General features: G+C 36.8%; 1 protein-coding gene across 1 annotated transcript; it reads left to right on the forward strand.

The window, feature by feature from the left end:
- The first annotated feature begins 5,803 nt into the window (after positions 1-5,803).
- Positions 5,804-19,380, forward strand: MMP9 (matrix metallopeptidase 9). Its single transcript, XM_072403799.1, has 13 exons — positions 5,804-6,001; positions 7,307-7,539; positions 8,803-8,951; positions 11,641-11,769; positions 12,532-12,705; positions 13,771-13,944; positions 14,069-14,242; positions 14,553-14,708; positions 16,603-16,807; positions 16,912-17,045; positions 17,845-17,995; positions 18,202-18,305; positions 18,908-19,380. The coding sequence occupies exons 1-13, from the start codon at positions 5,819-5,821 to the stop codon at positions 19,018-19,020; spliced, it is 2,079 nt and encodes a 692-aa protein (XP_072259900.1). The 5' UTR covers positions 5,804-5,818; the 3' UTR covers positions 19,021-19,380.
- The last annotated feature ends 249 nt before the right edge of the window (positions 19,381-19,629 follow it).

A 19,629-nucleotide genomic window follows, 5' to 3' on the forward strand; every position in this document is an offset into this window, starting at 1 on the left:
CAGAATAAAACAAACTGTTCCAGTTATTCTACTTAATTCCAAAATGCTCATTTAAGTACTATAAAAAGAATCACAAGTTGCTTAATTCTAGTAAAACAGTCAATCTTAAAACAAGTGTTATAAAAGTACAGGTATGATACTGGAATTCAAAGAAACTGTAGTCTGTTTATTATTGTTTTTGACCAGAATTCACACAACTTTTACTTTGTAGAAATATGTGCTGAGGTGTGTTAAAACATGTGTAAAGATATCCTTTAATCTTATGTTAAAATAACGAAAGAAGTCTGTGTATATACTGTACCTCAGGCATTATGGTGAGTCATCTGGAATGGTGTCAACTTCCAATATGACCTGCAATCCTGAATCATCTGTAGGCTTTGCTTGGTGATGGGCAGCCTTCAAAGTGACTACGAATATATAATCCTATTTCTATAGGTAGAAACTATCTGTAACACTTTATATACCAACTCCTTTCTCTACAAAGGAAGCAAAAATGATGAAAGTTTCTGCATTACATGTGATGGAGATTAGGGGCCCATACACACTTATGTGTTCCCGCATACCATAGCAAACAAGATTACAATGTTACTGTGCACCATCATTGTGCACTGTGTTGGAAAAAAGTCTGATTCGGAACAGGTGTGTTGACAACCCAAGTATTTTAAAAAGTCAGCACACATGCAAAACAGTGGTCAGCTAATTCAAACAACAGTTGTTGTGTTTCTACTCGAATACTATTTAGATAAATACATTTACAGGGAACCCATCAATGGCATATTAGAAATTGTAACAAAGATTCATATTTCCTAAAGGTAGTATTGTGTTGATTTGTTTAAAACTTTTTAGAGAGTATACTGTTAATAAACCTTAAAGACTAAGGACATTCAGGGAGTGCAAGGCATCCTGAACCCGCCCATGAGGAGGCAACATTATTGAAGACCGCCCATGAAGACCTTACAGAAGGTCATGTGACAGGCCTGAAGACACCAGGAAAAGAAAAATATTAAAGAATAGAAATCTATATTGTTTCTAAATTAAGTGAAGGGTTTAGGTGTTTTTGTTGCAGACATCCCCCAACATTATCATTGTTGTCTCATCAATATTTGGGCATCAACCGAGTATGTTGAGGTTTGCTCCCTCTCACATTATATGGAACACTGAGACCATCGATTTTTAAAACAAACCATAAAAAGTTTCAGAAATAGTGAACCCTAACCCAGAGAAAGTAAAGAGAATCAGAGTTCTATCATATCATATCTGCATATCAGAGTTTTTCAGGTTTAGGCACTTGGAGCAATGAAAACACTGCTCACAGGTACATTTAGCCATTTGAATGTTCATATTTTACAGTGTTACTTTAGGTCTATTCATTATTATTGTTAAATAGTGTTTTAAAAATGCCATAATTACCAAGAGCTGTACATTAAACATGGGTTGCAAATGGCAGACAGATGCAAACCCATCAGACACAGGAGGAGGAGAGGACCCAGCACAGAAGAGCTTACAATCTAAGAGGTGGGAGAAGGTTTGCTTTACTACACAGATCTTTCTAGCAAGGGAGATGATCTGATCTTTTTCTACTGCAGTTTTAACTTCACTTACATGTCTTCTCTCCACCTTCTGATTGGGCGATGAAAAAAGAAGCGGTGCATTAATCTCTCGTATCAATATGCTGCTTTCCCTTCAGCACAATTTATTTGCACTTTGTGCTGCTTCTCTCTTCCACTTCCTGAACAGGGACCACAAAGGGCTGATACCTTTAAGTTGAAATATGTACAGTGCTTGGATTTAGGATAAATACATAAAAAACTTATAATAGCAAAGCTTTATTAATTTGTGTCTTTAAAATCTGTTTGGAATTCAGCTTTAACAACACAGTAGGAAGCAGCGCCTACATATGTCATGCAGCTGCCTTTATAAACAAAAATAAAAAATTTTCAACAAATTTACAATCCCTGATAAGAAAAACTATATTAAATTGATAAAAAACAACCTATGGAGAGTATGCCTGGTAAAGCATATTTCCCATATTAATATGTGCTGACAGGTCCTGATCCAGACTGGCACATATGTGGATACACAATGACAGGCACAACATAAAATCATATTAGACATATGCTGACAATTACATCTGCAGAAGGCAAAATGTATTCTGTTCTCCAACAACTTAAAGTTTATATATTTATTTATGCCCTCCTGTTGCTGAGTCTGAGTGTGGTTGTGTACTGCTGAGGCAAGGTGTGTGGTTGTGTATTGCTGAATAAGGCAGTGGTGGTTGTGTTGCTGAGTAAGGTTGAGTGGCTGTGTGGTGCTGATTTAGGATGTGTTACATTCTTTGTGATCTCACAATACATCGTGAGTTCCGTTTATGAAGGTGTGACACAAAGCAAAAATACAGTTACCTTAATGATAAAGGTCAAATTGATGGGAAAAATAAGAGACAGATAGATAGATAGATAGATAGATAGATAGATAGATAGATAGATAGATAGAGCAAAATACCTATTTATTATACTCATTCAACTTATCTTCACATATTCATAAATCAGTGTTCATCAACCAGGATTCTGTAGAACCCCAGAGATTGCTAGGAGTTCCTTGAGCAATGATCATTTTGGACTTCTCAGGTCAGTTACCAATGACCAATGTTCTTTTTGGCTACGTAATAGAGTGAAATTCTTCCCACTGGACAGCATTAAATAGGGGTTGCAAATGACTGCCCAGGTTCTCAGGATTAAAAAACTCACATTGCAGTGGGGGTACTGCCTAATGAGCCCCAAGCTAAAATACTGTGCTCTGTGGATATAGTAATTATAGCAAGGGGTATCTGAAATTAAGTTCAAGGGTTGTCCCGTGTTAAAAACTGGTTGGCTTTAAGGGTCAGTCCACAAAGTGAATTGATTATTTATGGAGCCTGCTTTACTGGGTGCCTGATAAGTCTGACATACTCCCACCACATATTCTCAATTGTTTTCCTGTCTGGGAGTTTGGGGGTGTTTTCATTCACTTGCAAATGTCCTCTCCTCCTTTTATATTCTCAACATTAAAAAAATCTTTTGTAGAACTTTGAAATCTCTCATAATGATCTCAGAAGGTGTGCAGACTCAGTGGAACTGGTTTATTAAAGCTCTCCATGGCTGGAGAGGATACACTTTCACCAGTGAAGCTTGGTGATTCAGCAAACCAGCAAATGTTTTGAATCCTGGACCAGATGCATTTCAGATTTGCTCAATCACCTAGATTAACTTAGATTTTTGATCCAGCAGACCTAGAATGGATTTCTTCAAAGTTATTTGCTAGCAAATGTTTTGAATCCTCGACCAGGTCCATTCCAGATTTGCTGTATCACCCAGCTTCACTAATGAAAGTGTATCCTCTCCAGCCTTAGAGAGCTTTAATTAATCAGGGCCAGGAGCTCAAACTCCGGGATCTCTCCAAGAGATCCCTTAAAAGCTATAACAACTAACTAGTTTTAGAAAGCATGACGGCACCTTGGTGCAAAAAGAGACTTCTATGTCTTATGCAAACCCTTGTTCCCTGTCACCAAACCTCAAGTGCACCTACAACCAGACTATTGATAAAGTATTATTATATTGTTATTCTTATTTTTAACAAGCAGTAAACAAAATCCAAAACAAATACATCATCAATATCTCCTGTAGTTGCATGTACTGTGGAGTGATTCATCCTTAATGATCATGACAGAGGCTCTGAAGATGCTTTATAGTTCTTTAAAGTTATTTTAAAGTATGTTAAAGTTAATAATATGTTGTCCCCTTGGGTTAGAAGGCTGGGAGGTCACCAAATTATTGATGTTACAGAAAATGAGAGGACAGTGCTTCTGTTGTGAAGTATACATTGGTGAAACAAAATTACTAAAAATGACCTCAGGCAATCTTTGTGTTAAGGATTTAGGTTAAACTTTTAGATTCTTAGGGTGGATGGATCATACATGTTTGTCTAACCACACTCTTATATCTCTGTGGTCACCTTAACAAATTATAGTTATTTTTCTTGCTCAATAACTTTAATCTAAAATATCCATAGGACCACCAGGAACTGCACAGACACCTGTCTATAAGGAAGCTTTCTTTTCCTCTTCTTATCATGGGAGAACTGGGTGATCCAACAAACCTGTAATGGATTTCTTAAAAATCATTTATTATCAGTTAGTAAAAAGACTCAGTACTGGACCAGATGCTTTTGGGTTTTACTGTATTACTCATGCTCTCCAATGATAGTGTATCTTCTCCAGTTTTGGAGAGCTTTAATAAATAAGGCTTGTAGTGTTTGCCTACCACAAGCCATTCTCAACCAGGGATGCATGGAACCCTAGGGATCCTCTAAAGGTTTTTACAGGGGTTCCCTGACCTGTGGCTGACTCGCTTGCCCTCTGATAGTGCCTGCATTTTTCATGTCTAACCCCACTTGTCAAAGACAAAAACATGACAACTTTTTAGCTATTTACAAGGGGAGACATTTGGACCATTGTAAGGGGTAAATTCTTAAAACACTGCTCATCTCTGTAAGGGGCATTTTCCCAATAAAATTATTTTTGGAGGGTTTCCCTGAGACTTGAAATATATTTCAGGGGTTCCTTTAAATGTCCAAGTTGGACTAAAGCCGCATACACACGTGCAATAATAGTCATTGGAAAGGATCTTTCACAATCCTTTCCAACGACTAGCACTGCACGATGCATGAACAAGCCCTGTACATACAGCACCGTTCTGCTCTATGGAGAGGGGAAGGGGAGAACGAGGGAGCGGCACCCTGCTGCGCACTCTCCCCCTTCCCTTGCATTGGAATCGTTGGTCGTCCATGGATCCGCCAGAACGGTCATTCGGACGATGGACGACTGGCGCTGTACATACACCGTTGGACGCGTATACGTAGCTTTAAGGTACAATGTAAAGGCAACCTTTTTTTTCCCCCAACATTCACCCCTTGTGATACCTCCATAATCTTCTTCATCAGCTGTTTCAAATTCAGACTTAGTCACTTCATAGAAACATGGAGTGCTTTAATAATAAATATAAATACAAAAAAGGGAAAAAATCTAAACTACTTATTGCAGAACTGTGGAAATTGGATCATTCATAAAGGGAAAAACCCTGTAGCTGAGAAATAACTAAGAACCCTTACATTTTGTAACGTCAGCTTGTCAGGTTTTTTCATACCTCTGGTTTTATATTATGTTTTTTTGAATAATAACTCTTTTCTCCATTTGATATAGACAACCTAAAATCTTCATATTTTTTGTATAGTGTATGCCTACACAATTTTGAACTCTTGTATATATTTTATATATATACAATTTACATATAATATATATAAATACAATTATTCTATACAATATACTATATATTAGTATATATAGTAATATAATATATATTATATATATATATATATATATATATATATATATATATATATATATATAATAAATCTACAATGTATGTTATATTTTGATGTTTTAAAAGATAATGACAAATGTGTTATCAGTAAGTTAAATAATACTGAGTTTTGCCATCTAGTATGTTTCATATGTAAAGCGAACATTTTATTTATTGAGCAATCATGTAGCATGTATGTGTTTATATGTGTATTGTGCTATACAGCAGGATGTTGACACAACAATGATGAAATGTCTGTAGTTTTTTATTTTTAATATATGTGACACATGCACACAGCCTCCCCCATATTTCGGTGTGACACACTACCCCCTCCCCTCTCTCCTGGTATGTTACAATCGTGTGGTCTGAGGTTAGGTGATTCAGCTATTAAGGTGTATATATAGTGGAGATAGGCAGGAGACATGCACAGAGGAGTTCAGAAGGGTAAAGAGCTTGTAGTTACAATGGGAATGCTGGCAGTCCTAGTCCTGCTAGGCACATTGTGTGTCACAAGTCACTCAGCCCCAACAATCCGCAAATCATCTATGACTATCGTCTTCCCAGGAGAAATACGCAGCAACCTAACTGATCTGGAAGCAGCGGAGGTGAGATTTGTAATCATTTTCTATATACTTCTACCTAATCTTTTGCATCTGTCTTTATGGTTACTCAACTAGCAAAATGCCTACACCTGACCATTTAGTAGTTTTTACCATGGCACTATACCTAGGTTGACTTTTAAAGGGGTTTTAAACGTTTGACAAAAGCTCACCTTTTCACCAAAATAGAACTTTTTAAATTCTTTAACTCCGAAATAAAAGACTACATAGTATGATTTTTAGAAGGTCTGAACATGAAAAAAATAAGCTTTACTAATTTAGTGTAAACTCTTAATTCTTGCCACTATACACATAAACTGTGCTCTCAGCACAGGGGTGTCCATCATTTCCAAGCGTGGCAGGTACCAGGATGCAGACCCTCTGTAGTAGTAATAAGCAATTCGTTAAAAACACTTTTGTTGTATTTAAAGTAGAACCTGCTTTTTAATCTGACTGAAGTTCTTCAAAGGTTTGCATGTATGTATATCTGTATGTTGACTCTGCAATTAATATTCCCCTAACGGCAGTCATAAATTTGGAATCTACTATAAAATTCTCTTCTCTTGCAGTTGTCTATTTAATGTGCTATTTGGTATGTAAATGACAATGTAGAGTAAATTGCAGAAGGGTTTTTTTTAATGGATTGGGGGTTTATTAGAGATTTTTGTTTTGTTGGAAATCATGGTTGGGTTGGTGAAGGGTAGGTAAAGGTATTGGTCAGAGTGTGAAGATAGATGCGGATTTGGTTAAGCTGGTAAAGTGGATGGCAATGTAAACCGAATGAGAGATGAGTAAGGGTCTTAGTTGGGCTGGGGTTTGGAGGATAGAGTTCTTGGTTTTGGGAATTTTGATTGAAATTGGGAAGATAGGAGTTAGGAAAACTCTGTGTGTTGATGGGTGGAATATATTTACTCCGGCCAGATACCGAACTAGTGGAGGCTCCCGTATAGACATTTGATTGTTGCCCAATCTGGCAAAAAAAATGTCATCCAATATCTATGGGCACAGAGCCTGCTTTGATTGATAATGATCCTACTTGTAAGGAAACAATGCATCCTTCATTTTTCTTACTCACTACTCACCCACCACTTAATTTACATTAAATAGTAAGCTTCAATGCAGATCTCTGAAACGTTATTCTCATCTCATACAGATCTCTGAAACGTTATTACCCCGAGGAATACAGATCATACCTGCACATGTGACCACCCTCCTATCCCATCAAAATATGTGTGAAATAGGCACCCCTATACTACCCAATCTTTTCTAGTGTACTTTTGTGTTACCTACAAACATTTCCATTCTTCACAGAAATATCTGACGCGATATGGGTACCTGCCATTAGAAAATGGTAAGGACAAACACACCTCCATTAAAAAGTCCCTGGAAAGGATGCAGCGGAAATTGGGGCTTAAAGAGACAGGTGAACTTGACTCTCAAACAATGGAAGCCATAAAGTCCCCTCGCTGTGGAGTCCCGGATGTGGGCAAGTACCAGACTTTTGATGGAGATCTAAAGTGGGATCATACAGATATTACATACAAGTAAGTGCCCTTTAAAGCAAATCAGTGTAACTAGAATCTAAAATTTATTGATACATAATGAGCCTTAAAGAATTAAACTTTCTTGAAAAATTAGTCATTGTTGGTTTTAAGACTATATGAACTATCACTAAGAGAGGAAAAAGAGAGAGAGAGAAAAGGGAGGCTTTTTTAGGCACAAAAGTTATGTAGATCAAAACAATTACTTTATTTTTTGTTAATTTACTCTAATTACAGTGATACAAAAATTCAAAACAATTGTTTAAAAACATCATATTCATGCTTTGTTCAAAAGGTAATACCGGATCACCTCAAGAACTACTCATGATTTTTGTACAGACAGTTTGAGTTCCCAGAATCATATAACAAGTAAAATATATTTGATATATGAGTGAATACACTTAAGGTGCGTACACACTTCCAATTTTTATCGTTCAAAACGAACGAAGAACGATCGATTGGGCAAAAAATCGTTCGTAAAAAAGTAACCAACGACGCCGACGAACAAGGAAAGTCGCTGGAAACGAACGACCGGACCGGCGGATCGGATTGGACGACGATCGTTGAATATCGTTCGTGTGTACGGTCGTTCGTTGATCGTCCATGGGCTGAGAATGCGTAATGAACGAACGTTCGTTCACTTTCCTGTCGTGCACATAGTTCCTCTATCGCTCAAACGATCGTATCTATTGTGTGTACAATATCTACGAACGATCGTGTCGTTATCTCTATGTGCAGGATCGGTGCTATACGATCGTTCGTAGATATCGTGCAGGATCGTTCGTCGTTCGTTTTCCAACGATAATAATTGGAAGTGTGTACGTAGCTTTACTTTGTTGTTGGTGATAAGAGGAGAAAGACTAAATGCTATGAAACAAAAGGCTAAGACAATCTGAATTGTGATTTAAAGGTTTTATTCTAAAAATAAAGACTATTTCTCCCATGATAGTCTATCTTCTCCAGTGTTGGGGAACTTTAACAAATTACAACCTCTGTGCCAGATTTCTTGCATATCCTACCAACTGCCCCTGTATCATGTAATGACACCTGGAAGTATCAGAGGTTCCTGTGTTTTAAGCCTTTATTATTTTGATCTATATTTTATGTAATTAGTTGTCCAACTGAAGGCAATGACATTAAAGGTGATGGATGAAAACACATACCTGGTGAAATATCTTTTGCAATGTACTAATAGTTGTGTTGTACAATTATCTACTTTCTGTATTTGTTTTCTGCATTCCTGTTATTATTATTCCTTGTTCCCAGGATCTTGAACTATTCTCCTGATCTTGACCCTGCGGTGATAGATGATGCTTTTGTTCGTGCCTTCAAAGTGTGGAGTGATGTGACACCTCTTACCTTTACACGAATTTATGATGGGGAACCTGACATAAACATTATGTTTGGGACTGATGGTAAGTAAATCCGAAAAACTGCCATGGTGCAATGGTATAGCTTTGTGTGTGGGTAAATGGATGTTTTCATTCCATCATAAGCATAAATAAAGACTGAAAGAACAATTGCTATGCAGTTTGGAATGCAGGGCCAGGGATTGGAAGCAAAAGTTTGGTGAACCAGCAGACACTAGATATGCAGATACAACTTTTATTCCTTCTTTTGATTGTTCAAGTTTTTTAATCTAAAGTTTAGATAATATAGGCTTCTGCCGGCTTGAGTCTTGCAAATGGTAAAGTACAGTTCTTTGCTGGCAGCCCCTGTCTGTTGTATAACTGCACGTTGTGGTTGGCATTGAATGCTCTGCTGTCCCGTAACTCCTGAGAATGACTGTCCCATCTGAACACTGTGTAGCTACAGTCCACAGATTAATAATTTTCATTGTGTTTCTTTAGTTTTAAACAAAGCAGATCCTTCTTAAAACAGAAGATACCCTCATGTCTCACTACAGACCTAATAAAATATACAAAATCAAAACTTTTTTTTTATTATATTATTTTTTTATTTTATTTTTATTTTTTTTGTTTTTATTTTAGGAAAGCATGCAAATTAATCTTTTATGACCCTTGGCCAATTGCACATTCACAGCCCTTGTCTTAAGGAAACAGTACATCCAATTATTATTTAGCCATTTATTCCAAACTGCATACACCTGTTTCAGACTTTTGATTGGATCGGTTATGGGCTGACACAATAAAATCTTCAAGATAGTATATATATATATATATATATATATATATGGGATTGAGTGGGATGCCCCGCATTCTTTAAAAACCCGCGTCTGAACATTTGACAGCCTCATGGCCATTCTCAACATAGCCTTAAGAAAATATAAAAATAAACAAAAAAGGGATTTTTAATTCTGTTTAAACTACTTTTTCCGGTCATCATATCATAAAGAGACAACTCGTTTCAAGGGATCAGAGTGCCTCCCTTTATCAGGGTTTGGCACTATTGAACAAAGTGTGCAATGGACTGATAGAATTCAGATGACACTGAGGCAAAACTTGTTTGAAAGGCTTGTTAATCAGATGACTAAACAAAATTACAAATCCCTTTGCCTCTGAATGATAATTTTATGTTTATGTATATATTTATATACATACATCATAATATATAAATCATATATAATGTGTAAATTTTCCTAGAGATCTTCCTAGCATTTATTTGGACAAACAGGTACATTAAAATAAAAACTACAATGGTTTGCAGTTCCATTCTGGCCTTTATAAAGAGAAGGGTTAAAAAAGTAAAGAAAATAAAGAAATGTTGCACTGAAAACTGAACGGGCCACACATCTAGGTGTCTTTGCTGCTACAGCTACTGTATAGTGATGTGTTAAAATATTACATAACACCAACTGGTTGCATATTTTACTAGAGAATAATGTTTTTTTTCTATTAATATGACACATTTGTTTTGTTAACCCCACACTGTGGAAATATAAATTAGATTCCAAATAAATACCATTGGAATATTAGGAATGTTGTTTTTTGTAAATTGTCCATGGATTCTACTCAGCTATTAGATACAACTGCATACTGCTTTGAGCTTATACCAAAAAGTGTTACTGCCTTAGACATTAATATGTTGTTGAACAAGTTAATTACTGAGGTTAGATTTGAGTTAATTGATTCTTGTACGGGTGAATGTTTATTTTTCAGAGATTGGTTGTGCAAGAACAGCCAAGCAAATGTGAACCCTGCAGGCATTGCACTGTAATAGAAATGCTGGGTCTCCTGCATAAACATGTCTTTAAAGTGTCTGAAAAGAAAGTGTTTTGCTTACAAAAAAACATTTCCTTTCTTTTTATTTTCAAACCTGCTCTGGGTAAACATAGCTGCAATACACAGCAAGTTTGCAAAATGCACTGACCCATAACAATCCACCAGAATTCATCTTCACTGATCTTATTTCACCAATCTGAAATCCATTTAATTGCTACGGGTTTACAGTAGTTTGCACATTATCAAAGCTGGACACCCTCAGGCAGCTCATATATGTGAACAACAGGTACTCCTAGTTGAGGGAACACCTCAACTGGATAACTGTATTAGCATATAATGATCATGATACAAATTTTAGGCAAAGCTGTGTTTTGACCATGCAGTTCAAATAAATAGGGTTGCCTCTGTGTGCCTTCCCCACCCCTTGCTGAATGAATGAAACTTAAAGAAAAATGTATTCAAAAAAACCAAAATACCTTTTGGGTAAAACATTATTACATTTGCTTACCTTATTCCTGGCTTCTGTAGTGCTGGGGTGATATCTTGGGTGATATATTGGGCTACTCAACATTCTATGGGATTTTGCTGGAAGGAGGGTGATGTCAGTCTCACCCAGATTCTACGGGCAGAACTTAAGTGATGGTATGTATGCTATTTATTTCCCCCGGGGTGTTTGAGGAGAACACTTCCCTCTTCCACTGGACCTTTCAAAGAAAACACCTGGATCTTCCTACTTCCTTAGCAGCTGGTGGGGAAGTAATGAAAAGGTGGGTCTTTGAGGAGAGGAGAGGCATTAATGTTAACCTTTGACCTGTATAAGCTAAGCACAGATTTATTGGTAATCATTATATTAGTATTTTGGATTATAATCATTGACTTTGCACACAAGACACTTATTGAAAAATGTATATTTTGTATACAGAACATGGTGATGGATACCCTTTTGATGGGAAGGATGGACTTTTAGCTCACGCTTTTCCACCAGGCTCTGGAGTGTATGGAGATGCTCATTTTGATGATGACGAATTCTGGACCCTTGGGACTGGAGTGGGTAAGTGCTGAGGACTGAAGCCATATAAATCAAAAGTGTGTCAAAATAAAGAAAATGTATGTTTTTTTCTTCTACAAGGACCAGTGCATTGAAGAGTCAGTCAAGTAAAATTTTAATTTATTGAGTTAGGAGAAACATGGTGGGATAATCAGTTCTAGTTATGCATTAGCTACTCCAGCAAAGACAACTCCCTGGTAAAAATTTCCAACCCTGTTCCTATCTTCTTTTTATTTTTGAGGGTTTTCCGTCCACCTCTTTAGGTTTTATTTTTTTGTAGTATTAAATAAATAAAAATGAAAACAAGGGGTATGAGAATCATGCAAACTCAAGAACAAAGAGGGCTCCCAAGAGACTTAGGAAAGTGTTTAATTTTCCAGCATCCACCAAACACTAAAAGACAAGTTTTTGGATGGACTGCATTTTAAAACAATATCATCCCCAAAAACTCCCAGTTACAGTTATTAGTCATTAAGCCAATTTAAGCCAAAGAATGCTGATAATGCTAAATTCAGACAAGGCCATCTAGAAGTGAATAATCTCATCATATATGGAGAAATATATTGCGGAAAATATCAGTAACAAACCAGTTCTACTGTAATCACGTCAGTTATTTACATAGAAGAGCATCATGAAGAAAAAATTTAAAAGAGTAACGTATAACATTTCTTAATATCAACTGTAAAACACGTGCTAGATTTGATGGTACAAAAACAGCTAAAAGTTTAAAATTTTTAATATGTCTCATATTCTCCCCTGCAATAGTGGTGAAGACTCGCTTTGGTAACGCAGATGGCGCCCTGTGTAACTTTCCCTTTATTTTTAATGGTGAATCCTATTCCTCATGTACAAGTGCTGGACGATCAGATGGCCATCTCTGGTGCAGTACAACACCCAACTTTGACAAAGACAAAAAATACGGCTTCTGCCCAAGCGAATGTAAGTATAAAATAATTACAAATAAATTACCGTATGTAAACTGACTCTGTTGCTAAAATCAAAGTGTCAATTAACCTGCAAAAAAGGTAGGAAATATTTTTTTTCCCATGCCTCGGAATGGTCCTGTGATGAAGAGGAATCACCAAACCAATTCCCTGCAGAAACAGAGATATTTGGGGATACAGCCCTACTAAAATTAACCTAGCATTTTTTTTTAATATATATCACTTACCTTTTTGGCTTAAAATATTCAATATATACTTATCATGCTCTCTTCTGGCTTCATTGAAAGCAATGATGCCCAATCAAGCCCTGCCATTGCAAGATTGGGTGCTGTGTCATCTGATGGTGTACAACACAGGTCAATCCGACAATGGCGACATTTTCCCCATAAAAAATGTATCAGCTTATGTAGAGTAAAGCAACAGGTTTGCTTTTAACTACTGTCCTCTGGTTTTGCTAAAGTTAACCTGTTATTATGTCCTGCATAGGCCAACACAGGGTCACATCAAAGCAGGAAATCTTACAATGTTGCGTGTAAGAATAGCAAGAAATACTACTTTTACTGTGACTGTAATATAATGATATGCACAGATACAATTTGGGTAATATGATAATTACTGGGTGTGTAGTATATATTTTTTTTTTTAGGTTTTTTTTTTTTAAAAACATTTTTTATCAACATAAACAATACATAAAGGGGTAGGTATAGAAAACAAAAACCAGCATGTTACACATTGTATAGAAACCCAATGAAAAACTAGGTGAAGATACATACAGCATATCAAGTTTAGCATTTGAATACAACTATGAGACCAAAAGAAAAGGGACATGTCTCTTGAAAGAGATTGTTCAGCAATGGAGGGAACAGAAAACCCAAATGGTATCACATAGCAGAAAAAAAGAAAATATAAACTCCCCCCCTTACCCTGAGAAATTCGGATCCAGGTGGCGCCTAAACTCCTGAGTGTCTCGGTAGTAGATCCAACTACCCCACATCACATTAAATTTATGGGTGGTAATATTAATGTAATTCACTTACAATGATTCCTTCTGTCTCTTCAGTGCTATACACATATGGTGGAAACGCTGATGGTCAACCCTGTGTCTTCCCATTTATTTTTGATGGACAATCCTATTCTAAATGTACTACCGATGGGCGTACAGATGGATATCGCTGGTGTAGTACCACAGCCAATTTTGACAAAGATATTAAATACGGTTTCTGTCCCAACACAGGTAAGGGCTTGTGATGTTGTGGTATGACTAACAATATGGTAAATATGTGTGCCTACACCAAACTTATGCCAAATGTTCTACTGTATCTACATTGTCTGGACTGAGCACTGCTTTTCTCCTATAGACACATCTGTCATTGGTGGAAACTCACCTGGAGAGCCCTGTGTCTTTCCCTTTACCTTTTTGGGGAAAACCTACAACCAGTGCACCAGCGATGGCCGAGGGGATGGGAAATTGTGGTGTGCCACTACTTCCAGCTATGACAGCGACAAGAAATGGGGATTTTGCCCAGACAAAGGTATGCATGGCAAATGTGTAATCTGTGTTGGGGACTGCAGATATATTGTACTGATAATGCACCACATAGTATGTACATGGGCACATATTGTTAATGACTGGGATTTATGGTGCTCTTGTATGTCTGTCTATGACTGGTGTTCTAACAAAAATAAATATATATAATTATATATATATATATATATATATATATATTTGCAGGTTTAATCTATGCAGTTTTTTGCTTTGTCCCCTTCTTTAATAAACAAACCAGAATATTTTAAATATTCCTGTGATCTGATATTTTAATTATAATGGTTCATCTCACGCAGGTTATAGCATTTTCCTGGTAGCAGCACATGAATTTGGCCATGCATTAGGCCTGGATCACAGCAGTATCCAAGATGCTTTAATGTATCCCAGCTACAAGTATGAAGCCGACTTCCAACTTCACCCTGACGACATTGAAGGGATCCAGTATTTGTATGGTAAGGAATCCAATTTGGCATAGAGAACCCTGATACACAGTTTTGATGTTTGTTTTTAGACTATTAGGACATAATAGGTTACTCATGGTGATTAAAATCTCCTTTTCACTGACTTGTGAAAGATTTTTGATGACAGCCGTGCTGTTGCCTGGTAACCGGTGACTGGCAGTGAAAGGAATATGAAAGCTGAATATGTTGTAAAGCAGTGAGATGGGTGAAAGAATTAGGACTGTAATTAAAAAGCACTTGTTTGCATGTGCATAAGAGGGAACTACTATTTAAAGCTGACCTATCCCTTATACACAAAAGCAAAAGACTTCCAGCTAAACACAAAGACATTTTGTCATCAGCACAGACATTGGGCTCAAATGACGTTAAGAATGTCCGTCTGATCATGCATGCAAACTCCAGATGCCAAGCATCCATGCAGAAACATGTACCCTAGTACTGCTTGAGCTTACTACCCCCTTCCCTCTCTCCCTCCTTGGAGAATCTTGGAGAAATAATAATAAGACGGATTCCTGCTTCAAATCAGTTTGTGTTTCTTTGCCAGCTATGGTAAAGATAGCCAAACTAGGCATTCCTAATCCAACTTGATTACTTTGAAGCTCTTTGCCAAATAAAATGGAGGCAGTTGGCATTACAATTAATTTTTCCATGTTAGTGTATTTTTATTATTTAGGAAATGGAAAAACCATTGGCATCTTTCCAGTTTTGACCTGAATTTAATTTGAATTAACAACTTACAGGGTTATACCTTATAAATATAACTAGCCGGGTATATTTTGTGCATTTAGAATCACATTCAATCTTTTTCTGAATCAATCTATGGACGTGGCTAGAATTAGCTCCTGCGTAAGTCTATTTCACATTTTTATGGTAAAGAAGCTTTTCTGTATGCTGAGATGAAAGCTTCTCATCCCTAGCGTGCCCCCTTGTCTTATGCAATGACCTTAAAGTGAGTAGCAGGTCCACCCGTGAGACTAAATTGGTAGTTGATTTTGCTTTTTACTGTAGAATTTATATCTTTTTTAAGGTCATGGATTTTTCTCTTTTTCCTACTGTTACAAGTATCACATTGATAATGTTTTAGTTTTGTGTAGTTTCTTTTAAGTTCCATCTCTCTTATGTTTGCATGGAGTTGCCATCATCTAGGCAGATTTACTCATCAATGACAATGTGAGCACAAAGAAGCTTTGCTAAGCTTTTAGGATGATATTGTTAATTTAAAATGAACTCGCAAAACAAGATATTAGGATATTGAACTGGTTTCAGAGGTTGTAGAACAATATTTGATGCAGGGTAAAGTGATATGATGAAGTGCAATGTTCAGAATGGTTGGTCGTAGAGAGTAGAGAGTGACTAGATATGTAGGCAAAGTCTCATGGACATCTCATTTCTATATCTCATTTCTGTCTTTGCTGCTACCCAAAGGCATGATATTCAAGGCATTACATTCTGGCTGCTTTCAATGACTGCTAATTCTAGGTATGTCCTAAAGTGGTCATAATTGTCTCAAGGTCAATGAAAGTTTTTTTTTCCATGTATTGCTTTTTACCAGTGTATGTATCACAGTTTTACTTTGATACAAAGCAACTAATCCGATTTAACCATTTATCACTTTAAAGCAGTAGATAGAAGACAATTGCTTGTTGGTCCCTGTACTCCGCAAATTGTTTAAGATCTTTTGAAATAAGCCTTTAATTTTAATGCATAAAAGCACTTTAAGAAAATTGCATTCACTAAAAAACTCTGCTCATGTCACCTCCTATAAGTCTATGATATATTGCAGCACAGCAGAGGAAGTCATTGTGATTAATTACAAAACATATTGCAGACAGTAGCAGATTACGAAAGGTGGAATATCATGATTAACTGTTTGATACATTTTCAGGTGCTGGAACTGGTCCAAAGCCTACTCCACCAAAGCCCACCAAGAAACCTAAACCAACTCCACCCACCACCACCGATACACCAACTACCACTGATAGTGTAGATCCTACTGATTCTCCAGTTGACCCAACACAAGACCCCTGTAAAGTGAAGGAATTTGATGCAATCGCAGAAATACAAGGGGAGCTCCACTTATTTAAGAATGGGTAAGAGGAACTGAGGATAAGGCTGAGTCTACAAAAATCAGGAGACCTTAGAAGCTGTAGATTATTTTTTATGTTTCATATTAATATTTATGTATGTTTTTTAGATTGTACTGGAAACTGCCAGCCAATGGGCCACCTAAGTCCCCTAAGAAGATCTCAGACACTTGGCCTGAACTTCCTGCCAACATTGACACAGCATTCCAAGATCCCAAAAGCAAGAAGATCTTCTTTTTCTCAGGTAATTGTCATGAATAACACAATTTTGAATATCTAAATTATCAAAATAACAATAGTTAGGGATAAAATTATAAATTTAACAACATAACAGTGTTTTTTGCAATGCAATTTCTTGTGATTGGAGATGGCTATACATGTCCAGTCCAAGCAATTGAGAATTTTTCTCTAGATATTTGTAGTGATGGTCAAATTCAAAATCCTATGGACTATTTAGGAAGTTGTCACCTTCTATATTTATAGACTGAAGACTGAAGATAATTTGGAAGTGTATGAACACTTGTAGTCACAGGCTGCTCAACCTTGCTAAATAAATCATATTTTACGTGGGCATATGTCACCAGATTACATTGACAGATGTGGATTTAGTAACCTATCTATGAGTATATAAGCCAATATTTTTAAAGTTACTGGTGTCCAAAATGACCCCCTTCCTTCTAACAGCAGTCTGGCACTATTTGGTAAATACAATGTTGGTTAACACTAAGATAGGCCCTTTATGCACACAGTCATGCTTGCACTGTATATTTAAGTTTATTATTATATTTTGAAATATTGTATTAGATTCTTTGATTGCTACATAATGTTATTAGAAAAAATAATTTTAACAGTGCAAAAATTAATATAGAAAAGTAACCTGTGCCAGCTTTGAAAGGAGTCCTTTTCTTGCAGATATTTCGCAGATCTGATTTCTTGTAAATGTCATTACCCTTTAATTTATAGTTGCACTTTCCTATTAAATCTGTTACTGTCATGTGAAATCTAGTAAAATGTGTTATAAATAGGAATTTCTCTTTCCACAGGGCGTAAATTCTGGCAGTACACTGGAAGCAGTGTTTTGGGACCAAGGAGCCTTGATAAGCTCGGCTTTGGCAAGGATGTAGATAGAGTCTTGGGAGCTATTACACGGGATAACGGGAAAGTCCTGTTATTCAATGGTGAAAGATATTGGAGGTAAGACTGCCAAATAAAAAAAGAAATAATTGTGATATACTAAGATTGATTCAAAACTTTTGATTCTTGATTTTTTTTTCTGAAAATACTAGTTTGGCTGCCTCCAGTTTTATTACTGTCGTTAATATAATAAAGGAATTTAGGCTGTTCACACACCAAAGTGACTCTACTGTAACGAATGAACCCTCCATTTTTTCTTTTCACAGACTTGATGTGAAGGCACAGACTTTGGATAAGGGATACCCACGTAACACAGATGACGATTTTGCTGGTGTTCCAAGTGATTCTCATGACATCTTTGTGTACAAAGGTAACAATTGACATTAATATATTCTAGCAAGGGCAGAAAGGGGAGAGCATTGGCCCTGGAAACCAATTAGAATCCAACGATCACAAATTTCAGGCTTTGATGTAAACCTATAGGGAAATTCAACAGTTTATATATCTAAGTTTGACCTTGTTTTAGTCTCTTGTAAACACCTGTTCAGGAGACTTAGACTGAGAGAAGTAGGGTTTGGACTATGGGGTGATCAGGCTTTGCTGCATAAACATGGGATGATAAGGAAAATTCTGAGAGGAGGAGAGATCAGAGAAATAATCCAATTACACTGCCGTTGTTATTGTAGTGTCCAGTCACAGCATAAGTGCAGGGAATGATCTAGTTCTGTTGCCTAAATGCAGTAAAGAAAAGTCAGGTCACTGGGCCGTCAGATCAGGACTGACTGGACAAAAATACAAATCCCTTTGGGTAAAACAGCACCAATGTATTTCATTTATGTATTTTGCCTGATGTATGGCTTTAAAGCATACCTTTTCCAGAACTCTAAGGGGTTAATGTTCCTTTGAATATTGTCTTTTGCTCATGTACCCTTTATATCATTTACACAAACCAACATTTTTTCCCTCTTGCAGGTAAATACTACTTCTGCCAGGATCAGTTCTTCTGGCGTATGACATGGCGCAAGCAAGTGGAAAAGGTCGGATACGTGAAATACGATGTCCTCCGCTGCCCAGAGCAAAGCTAAAGTGGCGGCGAAAATGTGAAGATGAGAAATAAGAAAAGGGTTAACCAACTGGCACTAGATAGGATGACAAGAATACGGATGTGAATCTTCGATCCTGACCCTTTTCTTCATTTCAGTCTTACTTCTGTGGTTGTAAAAAGGAAATTGTTACAGTTCAAGCACTGTAAGACATGGTCTCCATGTTGCATACCCCTTAGGGTAGTGAATGTGTGTGTGAGTTCCAGGCCTGCCTGGCGCAGGCTCTTAGAGAGCAGTGTGACAGATGATGACTTGTGGCACTAGTGAAATGCGACAAGGTGACCTTTCAGAGATTTCTTTAATATATTATTTGCTTTTCTAATAAATACTGTTCTTCCTTGACCTGTGTGCTTCTTCATTATTTACATTCACCATAGCGAGATGGTTTTATTGTGAGAAGTCTTGAGGAGATCTGTTCTGTTCCACTGTGTGATCTCACATGCATTAATGTGAAATGAGCACATATGTCAAAATGACATGATAAGGAGGCCAGTGTCACCGAATGACCTGAAAGCCGTGCTCATTGACAGGAAATACAGAAGATTACTATGCAGCGGAGTAATTAGAAATCACAGGGCTTTAATATAAAAT

The sequence above is a fragment of the Pyxicephalus adspersus genome, chromosome 3, assembly GCF_032062135.1.
Source record: "Pyxicephalus adspersus chromosome 3, UCB_Pads_2.0, whole genome shotgun sequence".
NCBI classification, from domain to species: Eukaryota; Metazoa; Chordata; class Amphibia; order Anura; family Pyxicephalidae; genus Pyxicephalus; species Pyxicephalus adspersus.